This window comes from Choristoneura fumiferana, chromosome 18, assembly GCF_025370935.1.
Source record: "Choristoneura fumiferana chromosome 18, NRCan_CFum_1, whole genome shotgun sequence".
Taxonomy (NCBI): domain Eukaryota; kingdom Metazoa; phylum Arthropoda; class Insecta; order Lepidoptera; family Tortricidae; genus Choristoneura; species Choristoneura fumiferana.
This window is the reverse complement of record NC_133489.1, coordinates 16,005,874-16,022,306: the sequence shown is the minus strand read 5'-3', so window position 1 is coordinate 16,022,306 and position 16,433 is coordinate 16,005,874. Positions and strand designations below refer to the sequence as shown.

At 36.5% G+C, this 16,433-nt stretch overlaps 1 protein-coding gene across 1 annotated transcript; it reads right to left on the bottom strand.

Moving 5' to 3' along the window:
• Positions 1-263: 263 nt before the first annotated feature.
• On the bottom strand, positions 264-14,709 carry LOC141438002 (uncharacterized). Its single transcript, XM_074101621.1, has 3 exons — positions 14,649-14,709; positions 4,529-4,726; positions 264-1,600 (listed from the first exon to the last, which is right to left on the bottom strand). The coding sequence occupies exons 1-3, from the start codon at positions 14,676-14,678 to the stop codon at positions 989-991; spliced, it is 840 nt and encodes a 279-aa protein (XP_073957722.1). The 5' UTR covers positions 14,679-14,709; the 3' UTR covers positions 264-988.
• Positions 14,710-16,433: the final 1,724 nt, after the last annotated feature.

The following is a 16,433-nucleotide window of genomic DNA, read 5'->3' as shown; positions in this document are numbered from 1 at the left end:
CTAAGATTTTCTTTTATAAGTGTTTGAATCAAATCTTTCTTTTATTACATAATGGTATTTTATACACAGGGCTGGCTGAACGTGGATAAAGAGCCGCGCTGCGTATACGTGCGCGCGCGCAGTCCGTACGGTGATATTATCCGCTACCACGCCTTCAAGTTTAACTTCTGCATATGCACTCTCATCTACAACTACGACAACAACAACACAGTCTTCTACTATTATGAGTGGTATATTCCCGTCGAAATGAAGAAAGACATTACTTGGGATTTATTTTTTTATAAATAGTTATGTAGACGAAAAATTATTGTCATCAACAACTCTTGTACAGTTAATGATAAAATACAAAAAATATCACCAGGAACTTTGTCATGCCTCATCAAGTCGTCAATATAAAGTATACAAGTTAAATGTAAATCTATTCTAGGCGTATAAGTGAATGATGAATCCGGAACGTCAACAACATCCATCTAAGTAACCGTAGTTAAAAGTGCTTAGATACTTATTAAGGCTTTTTTACACTTAGCGAAGTAGCAAGTGCGAGTGCGAAGTGCGAGTGTAAAGTATAGTGAATACCTAGACGCTCGGCCTATTTTTGCCTGTTAAGTAGTTGTTAAGTGCATAGTAGGTACGGACGAATGCGAGCGGTATAAAAAGGAGGATTTTCTTTGCCATAAACTTTTAGGTTTCTCGATTTCAACTAACATCTCATTCTAAATTACTGAAGCGATTACTTACCACGACTATACTTTTTTAAATATTTCGTAATTCTATTCGTTGTTCGTCCTTCATTTTGTTCTACACTTTGCACCTGCACAAAGCACAACTAAGCAATGTGAAATCGATTTTTCAACACAACACATCATCGTAAAAACATGTTAACTAAATCACTTATTACCTGCACTTACTATTTCACAAAGTGTAAACAAGCCTAGATCAAATATTTTTAACACTTCACTTATAAAAACTTATTTTGATTATCACACCACTATTCTGACTTGTCAGTTTTTAGTCCACCAGCGGGAAGAGGAGGTGGAGGGACGTTAGGTATAGCGGGGTCTTTAGATGAATAGTTGAGTAAGTTTAAGTCGTTGGGCTCGGCGGGCGGGACGTCGTCACGGGACGGGCTAACAGCCGGCGCGGGCGCACTAGCCCGCACTGGTACTACGGAGCTCTGCGGCCCCAAAGCATTGACCAACGACGGCCGATATAAAGGCGGCAAGCTCGCATACGGGTTGAACGCAAACGGATCGTACGGATCGTAGAATCTGAAGGGGTACGAATACGTGAAAGGCCCGACTTGCGTGAAGCCGTTGTAAGCCGGGTCTATGCGTCCTAATGGAAGAACGTGAGGAGGTAGCCCGAATTCATTCAACGGTATAGGAGACTCCGTGCTGGGCGGTGGAGGTGGCGCGGATGAGGGTTTGACGTCGGATTCAGGTTTTGGCTCAGACGGGGGTGGTGGGCTCTCTTCTTTTTCTGGCGTATTTTCTTCTGGCGGAGCTTCTGAAGACGCTGTCGGAGATTCTGGAGCGGCCGCAGGGGCCGCTGGCGGTGGCTGCTGGCCCTTAGGAGATGCAGCCGGAATCGGGATCAGACCCTGAAATCATTTAATAAGTGTATTCGGTAATATAATTTTGAAACTTTTGAGATTTAAGGGAACGTGGCAAATTATTTTTCCAAATCGCTTATTTTATCTAGGTAGAAAAAGTAGTCTTTCTCATTTGGGGATAGTCATATCACATAATATGTAAGATTTTTTTAAATCAGATCCGAAATTAAATTAATTAATTTCTATCCCGAGGGAATTTTGCATTATTCCGGATGAAAAGTAACTTATGTCAATTCAAGGATAGTGTAGCTTACTAACGGTGACAGAATTTTTAAAATCGGCTCAATAGTTTCAGAGATTCGACTACAAACAAAGAAACTAATTTTATTTAGATATTTCCCTATCCCGTGGGAATTTCGAAAAATCTTTCCTTAGTGCACCTCTACAACACTCGAGGTACATGTATGCCAAATTTCAAATCTCTAGCACCAGTAGTTTAGGCTGTGCGTTTTCTGTCAGTCAGTCAGTCAGTCAGTCACGGTACTGTTTTATAGGTGTAGAGATATTTGGGCACATGGTTGAGTTAGTATGATTAAACATCTCTGTTAAGGTTTTTTTTATTTATGTTTGATAAATTTCTCCATACCTACGTTGATAGATGTTCAAAGTATACCGCATCAAAAATGTAATGAAATGTTGAATATAAAAATCCGATTGCAAATTATTCGGTCAATCAAAGTAACTCGACCATCTGCTGAAGCATTCCAGAACAAATTTAAGACACCTTGTGTTAGTAATCACTGTAATCAGCAAAACGGTGCAGATGTACTGGTTTGTTTGATTTGGTTTGGTTTGATGGTATTTTATCGGAAAAGTTTGTAGGGCAGAAGTACTGTTTGTGGCCACTGTACCGTTTGTGGCCATTTATTGTTTAAATATACGTTTGAAATAAATTTATAGTAATAAATCATTATAAACTTTATTCGTTTCAGTATAAACTTTTGAAAACTCACTAAACATATTCGTTTAATACTATAACTTTTTATATATGACTAATGTCAACTGGCCAAAAACGGCCTTAAGTTGGCCAAAACCGGTACTTCTGCCCTATTTATCGTGCTGTCTCAATAAGTTTCAGTACCCATTCTCATTCGAAGGTAGGGTTGCACTTGTATCTCACTTTCTTAACTAGCTTACTAAAGTTAACTGAAGGTAATTGAGAAAGTAAGATAAATTCAAACTTATTCGATAAAATACGATGGAAAAACAATATTTGCTAGATCTTTACAGTCGTACATTTGACACTAAATAATAAAATTCCATAGTAATATATATGAAAATGTCACTCATTTTCATTTAATACACTAGCTGATTGACACTTCGGGTTCCGTCTTATTTCGATTGAAATCCGACTTTTCCCGATGGAATAGTTACTATTCAATGGTACATTGATAACCAAGGGCTGAAAGTGACGCATTTGACCCGAGATATTTCGGCGCTCGAACGAAATGAGAGCGCCAATAGCTCGAGGGGAAATGGGTAATATCACTTGAGTTAGACATTCTACTTTTCATTTCGACTATGAGGAAAGTAAAATACTACACGCACATTTTGTAAAAGAGGTATATTAAGAATAACCAAAATAATGCTACCTAGGTATTAAGTTGGTTAATAATTGAATAAATAATATTGTAAATCTGTTTTAAAGTAGGTAGTAAATAACAATAAAGCTTTTATATAGAAAAAAAGTTAGCATTGGATATTACAGAGTTCGTATGAAAAAGAATTCTATTTTGAATGGCTTTTGGTCGATAGTTTTTATGATTTATTAAACTACACGTAACAATAAAAAATAAAAAAGAATAACCAGTTGAAATTTCAAATGGATGTTCGGCGTTCAACCTTCAGTGTTGTAAGTATATTTAAGCTCCTTGGTCACGACACGAGTCACGATGTGCATCTAGATGGCCATGCCGACATGAGAAAAAAAAGTTTTATGCTATCATGACATTATGGCGGGCAGCAGAATAGGAGAATCATTTTAAATGTTGATTTTCTGATTTACGGAAAAAAATAGACCAACTGTAAAATGTTTTTAATGTGCACCTATCGTAATAAGCACGTCTTTTAATGTATAGCTGAATTTAGACATATAAAAGTTTTTTTTTTAATAATATGACGTAACTCAATTATCATCGACTCTGTGGCTAATCGAAAAATTAAAGAAAAAAAAACTTTCCACCCTAGAGATGAAAACGCAATTTTCCACCCGGCTATCAACTCATGAAAATTAAACTTTCCGAACAGGAGAGATGAAAAACTATTTTTATTTCTACGGAGTCGAATATAATTGAGTCACATCAATGACACTTTTTATTCACGTTTCGGCATGGCCATCTAGATGCACGTTGTGACCAAGGAGCTTATATACAACACTGGAGGTTGAACGCCGATCATCCGTTTGAAACAAGAAATTTTATCTTTATTACGTCACGAACATATTCCATCTCTTTCTTTAGTTAGGTTGAGAAAGAGATGGAAGTCATTTGTGAAATGTGAATGAAAGAGAAGGAATATATAAATAAATAATAAAATAAAGGTCAAACTTATTCGTTCGGCGTTCAACCTCCAGTTTTGTAAATAAGCTCCTTGGTCGTGCGTGACCAACTCGTTTTTTTTATAGTTGGCCGTGGCAAGTGGCCAGGTCGAAAAGGTACCGTTGGAGGTTGGATATAAGTAAATTCAATTTATTATTGTTCTCATTTTTTTTAGTATTTTACTTTCCTCACAGTCGAAATGAAAAGTAGTGTCTAACTCGGGTGAAATTACCCATTTCCTCTCGAACTATTGGCGTTCTCACTTCGATCGAGCGCCAGAAATATCTCGGGTGAAATGGGTCACTTTCCACCCTTGGTTATCAATCTACTAATGCACATCTGTACTGCCTGATATGGTAAAGAAAAATTTGCTTCATACATTACTGATAGGGTAATCGCCGTAGAAAACAGGCGAGTAGGGGAAGCCGAAGTCGTGTATCACGGGCTGGTAAACCGGATACGCTTTGCTCGGCTCCAAGTTCTGGTTGGAGGTAATGAGTGCGTTGTAAACCCTCGGCACGCGTCCGGGCTCCGGCGCAGGCTCGGCTGACGACAGCGCCAGCACCAGCCATGCTAACTGGAATTAAAACGAAATAATATTTTAAACTTCATAAACTTCATTCTTCACAATAGTTTGTAAGGGTCGTCCCTGAGCAATCGACACGTAATAGGTTGAGGCCAACCAAAAACCGTTTAAAAAGCAGCGTCTTTCTCGCTCGTATAGCGTAGATATTCAGCTTTTTTTGAGCAGCTAAAGCCAGTTTAATGGCGACGGATGCTTAGAGATCCTAATTGAAGGCATTGAAAGAGACACCATAATATATTAGGATATATTTAAAATCAAATTACTATACTCACTTATTTTTGACTAACCTAGCTTATAAGGTTACAATACAAAAGTTAAATCACAAGGCTTAAAAAAATAATCATCAACCCTAGGTTATAAATGAAAGCCCTATAGATATTGACACTATATAACCCTGTGTTAACACTTGTCATAGTTACTCATAAATAGTTAACTCTGGACCGCCTAAGAGGAATAAAAATTTCATGCAAACTTACAAACATACCTACAAATACTACTCAAGAAATGGATTATTGCAGAGATTGTGGTTTTAACTTTCACTGGCGATGAGTACGTATCATAATGAATTAGGAAGGACACAACCAGTGGCGTAGCGTGTGTATCAGCCGCCCGGGCGGAAGAAAATTTTGACAGGCTTATTTAGATATTTCAATTTAAAAACTACAGTATACTTATATAGAGATTACCAGGGCCCAAACTATCTCCATACCAAATTTCATCTAAATCGCCTCAGTGGTTTGAGCGCGAAGAGGTACTTAAGAGACAGAGAGATGAAAGTTAACTTTGTATTTGTAATATTAGCAAGGATAAAGAAGTGAAAATGTAACTCTTTAGTCGAAGATACAATGGAATGATTTAAATAATAATAATATAATACATAAACTCATAAAAATAAACAACTATGTACAGATATAACTATACACATATAAGTACAATACAAACAATGTTTAAGAATGAGATAAAGAAAATTGTTTTCAATATTTAATTTAAGGAGGTGTGAGCCACATCTTCCTCAAGCCCCCTGAACGATCCCAATGTAGGACATATTTAGCCTAATGAAGTAATACGGTATTTGACAACTCCTGGTTTTGCCATATTTTAATATTATTATGAAAATATAGATATACAGATAGTGTTTAGCGAAGAGAAAATTTAAATCGGTTGAAAATTGGATTTACAGTGATTTTTGAAAAATCTATATACATGTCTCTTTCTCAAACGCTTTTCTCTATGCAGCAAGTATAGCGGTACTGGCGTGTGACGTCACATGCCAGTATGTCTTTCTCTGTCTAATCTTGAATTTCAAACCTTTGTAACTTTGTTATTTGTAAAGGTAGCTTAAAAATGGTTTTTCTATTCGATAACAGGCATTGTGTAGTTTTAATTTATAAAACATATACAAAATAGTCAAATACCGTATTATAGCAAGGATGCATATTACTAACGCAGAGGAAGCTGCGGCTTGAAGATTAGTATATTATTCATACCTTATTATACTTTGAGCTTTGATGCACTTATCGCAATTCAATTATATCAACCACAGTAATCTTCGTCCTAGTTTTTTACACGATCGTGACCGGAACCAGCTTCTATCCTATGTACTCGTTTTAACAGTTTTAGCCTATAATTTTCCCAGTTTATGACGGCAACTAGTTTATTGAATCTCATTAAATAGCCGTACAGCAATTAGGATTTGCCTTGAACACTGCGTCACCGATTCTTGTTGCCCGTCTAGAATAACATAATTCTGCTAAATGTGATTCTACAAGCTGTTTTCAAATTATTCTGGAATACATATTTCAGCAGGTGCAAGATGGTTGGGATAGTTTGACTTAACACTGGTATACAGATTTTTCAGGTAGGCCTTTTTCACAGTACTTACACTTTGAACATCGACAAATGTATGGTAAGTTTGTTGATCACACACAATATAAAAAATATGAAAAACATTTACAATCAAGAATATTCAATCAATCAAACTAACCTACTGACCACGTGTTTCTGAGAAAAAGGTTCTTGACACTCTCTGTCAATTTTTACGGTTCCAATTTTGCCAAATGAGACATAATACCCTAAGTAAATTAAAATCACGACTCACCACACAAGCCATACCACAAGCGACCATAACACAAGCTTTGCTAAGCTTACTTTGGGACTAGGTCAATTGGTGTGAATTATCCCGTGATATTTATTATTTATTGATTTATTAAAAAGAGAAAATTCAAAGACTCCATTATTTTTAAAAGTCGCTGAACTAATGTTGTTCAGTTTGACGAGGACGACCTAATTTTTAATTTTTTGCTCGTATTACATGCCACACCCGGTATAATGAGAATAATGACAAATATGCATAATCTAAATTGTGCTTTTTTCTTGGCTAACAGGTGTATGGTTACGAAATCTAGGGCACATATATTGTCTTTCATTTAATGTGAATGCAAGGAACAACGTAATATATTTTGTCTTGGTACAAAATAAGAACTGTTTTAGTCGTAATAGGCTAAAACGTGCAGGTTATGTCGGTGCCATTATTTATGATCATGATGATTTTTAATCGGTGATCAGGGGGGTAAATTGCTTTGTCTTTCTTGCTGTTTAAACACTCTTAAAAACAACAAAAGCAAAACACAAAGCAAGTCAACTTGGGCGTTAAAGCGGGAAAATTGATGACGCTTAAAATTATTGCATTTTGCTGAAATATTTGTTGTCATTGGTGGCATATCAATACGCACGGAGACATATCTGAATATCGAAAATTAATATATCTCGATATCGAAAGTAGGTTAGGTTCGATATTTTGACCGTCGATATTTTAACTATCGATGTTTAACTTTTCGATATTCAGATACATGCCCATACGCACAAACCTCCTCTCACGAACGAAAAAGTTTGAGAAATAGAATAGGTAATTGTTATACGTCATTTCTAACAGCCTTATTAAACTGAACTGGGTTTTTAATTAGAAAATTTAATGGAAAATACTTTGTAGCCAAGATTAATAATTCAATAATACACATTGAATATGGAGCAACAGGTGTAAATAAATATTCATGTTTTTACATACTGTACCAACAATCATACCATACGTGTAGGCTACAGCTACGTGGGTACGCATTTTAATGTCGTATTGATACATTAAATCAAAATATATTATTGTAATACAAGAATATAAACTCTGTTTTCTCATCGAGCAGCAGTGCAGGCAGTTTTTACCATAATTGTCATTGTTATTAACTTTATATTATATTATCTACCACATTTTTCAGAGCGTGAAATCTAAAAGATAAGTAAGTATTTGATTGTAACTGAATTGCTTAATTTGATGAACTTATTGAATATCAGCGTGAAAAAAAGCATTGCATAGTTTCATCGTTCTGTAAGACTAATATTTGGCTGCTCTGATATCATTAAAAAATGACATTTCTGGAACCAATATTGTAAAATTGTAGTGTGAAATATATTTTTTTTAGTTTTCTCCTGGCATAAAAGTATGTCCGTGCCATGCCCGGTTTTAAAATAGGACGGGCCCACCTCTTCCCGTGGGTGTTGTAAAAGGTGACAATGCAATGGGACCTAAAAATTTGCAATTTTGTACATGAAACTACCGTGAGACTCACTCATTTTAAATGATAACAACACGGATAACTCACTTCTGAAATCGAGTTTAGCTCTACATGTTTCGCCTGATCCGTAATCCTTCTTCTGGGAGCAACACGACTCGGCGCTCGTCGTGACTGGACCGAGTCGCGTTGCTCCCAATTCAATTTAATTATTCTTGATCTATAAAGTGTTAATCTTATGTCATTAGCAATAGAGATGACAGCAAGGTGATCTATTGGGTCTTAGCGTGTCGCGCACTCGGATGTTTACCTTCCCACTATTTATGTTATATACCAGCCGTTATCCGCGTCTCCGTCCACGTAGAATTCGGTTTTCGCTATCCCGCGGGAACCATGCAATTTTACGGTATAAAAACTATCCTATGTCCTTCCCCGGGATGCAAACTATCTTTATACTCAATTTCATCTAAATCGGTTCAGCGGTTTAGACATGATGAAGTAAAAAACAAATAAACAAATGAAAAGTCTTACAAACTTTCGCACTTATATTATTAGTGGGACACAATACAACGCACTCAGGCATTGACAGAGCTTTTAGAACATACTGAACCCGATCATGACATATATTACAAGAATCACTTGTCCTTTTTTGTGGCACGTTCCATTTCTTAAGCCTTGAGGGTAGGTGCGGCCAAGGTGCGCCATTGTATGCCGACTTCCGGATCTCGAATGGCCACGACCCGAGACTTATTTGGCCAATTAAATACCCGTTAAATAAACAAAGGAATCCTGGAAACTCGGTCGTGTTGCGAAATATGGAAACGTCAAATATTTACGGTGTTGCGTCGAAATCCGTGGACAAACAGTTTTCGCGCTTCGGGCTAAGATGACGACGGAGTCATGTTCCATACCAATTAAAGGTAGTAAATCAATACGTCTATGATGCAATTGCTTGTACGTACGTATAATTTGAAATGAAAAAAAACAAACATTAGGTCAAATTTTGAGCCGCCAACATACTTCTATTCATTTGATATGGAACAATTACTCTACATTAATCGTCGTCCCACATTGTACTTAATTGGACGAATTTGCTTGTTATCAAGGATTTAAGTAATTTTATGAGGCGGTCTGGAAAAAGATCCTTTAGCACATAACTATTTTTAACCTACTTATCTTTAAGGCCGTCATTGAGGGGACTAATAATACTACGTTTACTTATTGTGTTCTAAACCTGTCCCTAAATAGTGTATCAATAATCAAGCAACCAACCAATAATCTTGAACGTGAATTGTTTGGCTCGACTTATTTTTTTGTGTTCATGTCATGTATTGAGAAGCATTTAATTGTTGTAGGTAGTTAAATACCCACATTATTTGTTACTTTGTTTCGCAACAAGCTAAGCGCTCGTGGGAGTAGGAAACATATTGTCGCGATAATCTTTGCTGTGTCTTAACAATTTCAGACACATTAACCTACATCTTAATGCTCTTGAAAGTTTGCACAAGCCTAATTTGACACTGGGCTCCAATTGCAATTAGGCAGTAGGCACTGTCAAGAACTTTAATTCATGAGAATACCAGAAACACACACATGAGGAACCATTTCACAGTAAACGTCATGGTGACATCGCATTACTCGTAATTAACAAGGAACATCGTAATGCTTTTTCCTATGAAAAGGTGCCATGGTGGCTCATAAATTAAAGTCTTTGACCGGACCTAGGTTTTGAAAATCCGATTCATTTGAAAAACTGTGTATTAACTTTTTGCACTGGAAAACTTGAAGAAAACTATTCCCTGCTGTTGGGACAGATACCATACCTGATACCACAGAAAATTTATCTAAAAGATGGCGTGACACTATATAATTTGAACAAACCTTTCAGACACTTAGTTTATCTGTCGATCTTTACGACTGCAGTGTAAATAAGAAGTAACTTACTCAGGAAAAAAATCCAAGTAATTGTTTTTTTTTATCAAACTTTTCGGAATCATTGCCCGGAACATTAATCTTCTTCCCTGAGGTTAATAGACTATTTTCTCATAGCACTCGATTGTTCCGATTGGTCTTGCTTTATAAATAGTATCATGCTATTCCATCATGTACCCGAACAAACGTCTCCAACTGCATGACAAATTGAAATGCCAAGGTCCCATCGAACTGACCGCAAACCGTGCGATACTCTGTAGTTCATTGATATTGTAATATTTAAGTACCTAGACATCATTTAATTATATTATAAAATAAAATTTATAGAACAGATCAATAAAATAAAGCGTTGAAGCGCAATGTAAATTTTAATAAAACTTCTTTTTTTAGACTCTTCTTTTTAAACCTTCATTCATACTGGCTGGCAACGAAGTTCAGTCATACATAGTATAAACTTTTTAAATTTAGTTTCAAGTTGGCAAATAAGTAAGCATACTTGGATAAAGCCAAAGATTAGTATATTACTTCGATACGTTTACGCACAACACGCATCATGCATGTCTCCATTACCGTCGTATTACTTAATATTCCAAGATTGCTATGCTTTAAATATGTCATTTGATCGCTTATCGGAAAATACAAGGCTAAAGAGTAAATTTAAATAAAAGATTAATAAAATATTACAAGGAAATGTAAAAGATTGGCATTTAAATTCTTCGTTCAATGCAGTAAGGTGAAAGAATGATAAATGGTGTAACATTTAAAAGGAGGTTTGTGCATCATTGTGCATTCCCTGTTAAGGCTGCAGGGTCGACGAACCGTGTCGAGCTGTAGTCTGCTGCAAGCATTGCGTTGCATCTAAAAGCACGAAGCTCTCACTCTATAGGTACCTACCTACGTATATGCAATGCTGGTATAGTAATTTTCTTTGTTATAAAGAGCTTTCTCCTCACATTTATCCACTTAATCTATTTCGCATTTTAATGCTGGGCTCAATCATTAGTAAAAAACCGACCAAGAGCGTGTCGGACAAGCCCAAGATAGGGTTCCGTAGCCATTACGAAAAAAATCAAGTAATATTATGTGCAATATAATACAATTAAAACACTTACTACAGTCTTAAAATATATTACCAGAAAAAGAGCGTATCTTCACGGCACTTACGTCCTTTTGTTGAGAAGCGCAGTTTTTCGGCAATAACTCAAAAACGGTATATCCGATCATGTTGAAACCTGTTGAAACCAATTTTCGTTGAAAGTTATTAAGCGTTACCTTTCCATATTTTTTGCATATTTTATGGACAAACGGTTTACAAGATAGAGGGGGGGGGGGCACAAGTTTTGCTACTTTGGGAGCGATTATTTCCGAAAATCTTCACTTAATCAAAAAGTTCTTGAGAAACCTTACTATCTTTTCAAAAGAGCTGTCGAACTATGTGCCACGCGTTGATGCGAGTTAATTTTTTTTTCTATTTTTGTATGGGGCAACATATTTTTTCAGCGTTTTTTGGCGTTGTTAGGCAACCAATAGGTGACAGCCGGCAGTTGCTAGGGGCAACGCGAGTGACCCTATGTTGTTTGAACGTTTACCTATTTGTTGTTTTATAAAACCTTCGATAGTATATGGACTTCGGTAGTATGACTGTCACTAAGTTCGTGGTTTATTCATTTTAGTACAGCATTAAAACTGAATAACAATTTATGAACCACAAACCTCAAATAACTCGACTTCGATATAAAGCGCTCGCCAGCCTGTAGAGTCCGCATCGACACTATGTTTATTGTTTTTTATTGTTTATTATTTTTCACAATATATCTCGTCCGCCGATTTATTGAAGATGAATCGCGCTGACAGCGACTTTTTTTGTGCCGCGGCACATGACAAGGGTTTAGCGCCATCAACCACCGACAGCCAAAGAGGATGAGAATTCAAAATTGTTCTTTATTCAAAACCCTTAATGTACGAGTGCGAGTCGTACTTGACCGATTTTTTTGTTTTATTTAAAATCACCAGTGAAGAAACCGTTTAACTTAGTAATTGATACGGTGATTATCGGCACCAAAGCACACGATATTTGCACTACTTCAAACAATGGAGCAAAAAAACCCGTCAGACACACCGAAGATAGAAAAAAAAAACAGAAGCGGAAAGAATGTTTTGTCACTTGCTGTATTATAACTTTATGCCTGTTAGTTGCAGATAATTACTAAGGCGACACTTTTTTCATTCTATGCTTCAAGTAGCACTGAGGTACTGCTTTTTTTTAATCAAGAATATTTAGTTATGAAAATACTGAGCTACAAACGATCATTAACCTATAAATCTCTACTACAACGTGTATTTTTTATCTCTCCGTGCTTAAATTTATTTTGAGCGTCTAAAAACATCATATATACTTAGGTATAGTCGACCAAGAAATTTTTACCACCCTAAGGTTCAATGTTATTTGTAGCGCTTAAAACATCAAAGCCTATATATACAATCTAAAGAAAAAATACATATTTTAGCAAGTATATCATGGACCAGACTATTTTAGGATCATTCATTGCATTATAGTTCTAATTTTTTGACTTTTTGGCGTTTAATTGTACTGAAAACTGCAAGCGAAAGATTATCAAGGCATAATCATTAACACAATTTTTTGAACATTTTATACCCTGTGACATTGTGATTGATAAGGTCTATGAGCGACAAAACAGATTGCGTTTTTACGACCTATGTGTCGCTATTACATTAACTATTATATGACTTTATAACACTTCCCACTCAAAGATATCGTAATGAATTGGAGCAGGAAATATTTTAAGGTCGATTAGTATAGGCAAGTTCTAAGAACTAATTTAAATTGATAGATTGGCGGAAAAGTTTATTAGTTTGGTATAGTACATTAGGTACTGTTGAGGCCGGGAAGTAGGGGGTTGCCGGCCAAGTAGATATAAGTAGATGCGATAGGGATGCGACGCCGGCAACCCCGCGTTCCGGCCGAGGCTTGTATAGTGCTTTTCTCAAACAATAAAATAAAAAGAAAACAAGAAATGGATGCAGTCTCGTTGCCATATTGTGTGGCTGCTGGCGCGGCGGCTGCGTGCGACGGTGCTGGCGGCGGGCGCGCGCCGTGCCGCAGCTCGCGTTGAAACAAGAGACAGAGACAGGCGCATTGCCGGCCGAAGGCGGGAAATTTGTATGAAATTTCTTTGCAGGCCGCTAGAGTGACCGCGCGATACTTTCCGGCCTATTACTTGTAACACAACGTCAATATTTAATGTCATGTTTTTGGAAAAACTTATTACTCATCGCTACTGTCACTTGAAAATGAACTTCGTGGTTTCTACTAACACCGTTGCTTAGCGGTAGGCCGACTGGTAGGTGAATATATAATTAGTGGTTTTCAAATGAAAGTGTGAAATCTATTTTGTATAATCTGTAACAATACACCAGTCTCGTAAAGATAAAAAAAATAGTAGCGGCGCCACTGTAGATGTATTATGATTTATTTATTTATTATTTTATTTAATTAATTCAACCAAGCGTCCTTGTGTCTAAAAGTGTGCAAACTTTGATACTAAAACCTATTAACAAGCACTAACTCTACGAAATGTTCAAACGTCTCAACCAGCCCTATTACGGGACTGTATGGGGTAGGCAGTCTTTGACTTAACATTTTTCTTCCATTTTAAAGAAACATAAATACTACACACTAAATAAGTGCCAACGTACATAATACTAATCACAATTGACATACGTACAGGAGATAATTAGAATACTTAGGTCTAGGCCTAGGCGCTCTTATTGAAACCTTAGGTATGTTTGTTTTTCGTTTGGTCTATTTATATATTAATGCAATAGTGGAATAGGTATAAAGTATGTAGACTGAAATATCAGTCACATTGAATGAAATTTGCATTAAAAACCTTTTATTATTTTTACAATCACAGTTAAATCGCACATGTAAGTGTATTAAAATAACATTTGTTAAACCTCGACAGTGTTTAGAAGTGTGGAGTGTTGAGGGATGAAAGGAGGTCTCTAATCGAAAGTAAACTAAAACTAGTGTGCAGGTCATAGAGACCTTAAGGGTTCATGTTTCTTATAATTTTCCAAATATAGGGTGATTCTGTAGATGTAATTATGACCAATGTTTGGCAAATCAGTTAATTATAGACTACCTAGCATTAAGTAGCAGTGATCAGGGAGATTAGTGTTCCTTTGTTTTTAGTATTAGGTATCGAGTAAGTTGTGTGTTAACTAACACTACAGTAAATTTCACTAAAAAATAAATTCGAATGTTTCATGTAAATACGGTGGTAAAACGACTTGTGTATGCATTTACTGAGTCATGTAGGATTGATTATAATCATGTCTCTAGTATCACCCTCCTGGTTCCAGTGATGTAATATAGAACAATAAAGGTTGTCACTCACGTGCAGTCGCAGAGGGAGCCGCGGGGTCATGTTGCGCGCGCCTCGACGAGTGGTTGTCGAATGGCACCGCGGTGGTGCGCCCGCGCTGCCTGCGCCGCGGCGCGCGAGCTGCTAGAAGCGCCTAGCGCTGAACTTAACCCCAGAAAGATTTTCGACATTAGTTACTCGCGTTACTCTAGTTCGCGTTAGTGATAGTTAAATTATTTCGATAATATTCGTTAATCCGTAGTGAACGACAGAAAAATCAGAATGATGGACTGAACCAGAATATATAATCGACTAGTCTGTTATACGCGCCTGCGACTTCATCTGCGTGAAATTATTTTATGGCTATCCCGCGGGAATTATGCAATTTTTCGGGATAAAAACGATCCTGTGTTCTTTACCGGGCCTCAAACTATCTGTACCTACACCGAATTTCATCTGAAACGGTGCAGCGGCTTAGACGTGATGAGGTAACAAACAGACTTACAAAATTTCGCATTTTTAATATTTAGTGGGATGTCTAAGAGCGGAACAAACCAACACTGGTATTGAGTAGTGGTTCACAAAGTTCTGCTAAAGATTGGAACACACTAAGTATTGATGTAAAGTATAGCCCATCACACCGCATGCTGCAAACAGTTGATGCGTTGCGTAGTTGCTGAGGCCAATGGTAGCATCCACTTTTCATCGAGAATGCAAATCTTATTTGTGTTACAAAGTATGGGAGCTAAGTTTCTTCAAAGATTTTCGACAGAGATCTTTTGTGCAACAATGTTACTTGACTTTTTACCTTGTCCTCGGCTTAAAACCGTTGTACATACTTGGTAAGGCGTTTAAAATAGAACCAACCCAATAACGTTGCGATTAGGAAAGTAAGAGGTCTGGACTAAGTTACTTATAAAGAAAGTGCATAAAATTATTTAACGGAATGCTGATGAAAATATTAAAAAATATTTCTGAGAAGGCTTAAATCTGAGTGTATTCGATTGCCTTAAAACATAGTTTTTCAAGGTGAATGATGGCACCTTCCTATAGACGTTGAAAGCTCTCATTTGGGGTTCTCAATGACAATAGATTGCTCAGGGAAAATTAGTAGGTGTACTTAGTAAAAAAAGGGGGAGTTTTATAAAAAATCTCGAAGAAGTAATCAAAACAAGACTGAGAACCTAATTTCTTAAATAAACTTGTAGGTATATAAACGTGAATATTTTAGGTAATAACATCATGATTTAAATAGCAAAATATGTGACAGCCACTTCTAGGTCTCTACATCAGTCACAGCGTCCTTGCTGGCGAATGCAGCGGCACGCCCAGCGGCGGTGCTTTGTCCTACTAAACTCATAAAGCTTATCAATTACAATTAGTCTTATTTAGAACATTACCTTCTTATGATTTTAGCAAAATGTGTCCTAGAATGTAAGCTTACAGGTGCGAATCAAATTATAAACTAAAGTTAATGCTTAAAAGCAAGTGGTTTGTACAGTTTTTGTTATCAATTGGTTTCGTGGTAATATAATCTTAGTGCATGTAGGTAGGTATTGCAAAAAACATGGTTACAATAACTTAACGTCAAAACTGGTTCCAGTAAGTCGTAATCAAAATTTCTGATAACTTACCTACCAGAAGAAAATAAAATTAATCCAACATTAAAGAGTGGAGATTAAATGAGGGCGCCAGTCTATGTAACTGTAACTTTGACGTAAAAGGCTTGAATATAGCAGCTACTTGTTAAGAACTTTTTAGCTCTTCTTTCAGTAATTTTCTACCCTTTACCATTTATTATCGCATACTCGTAAGTAT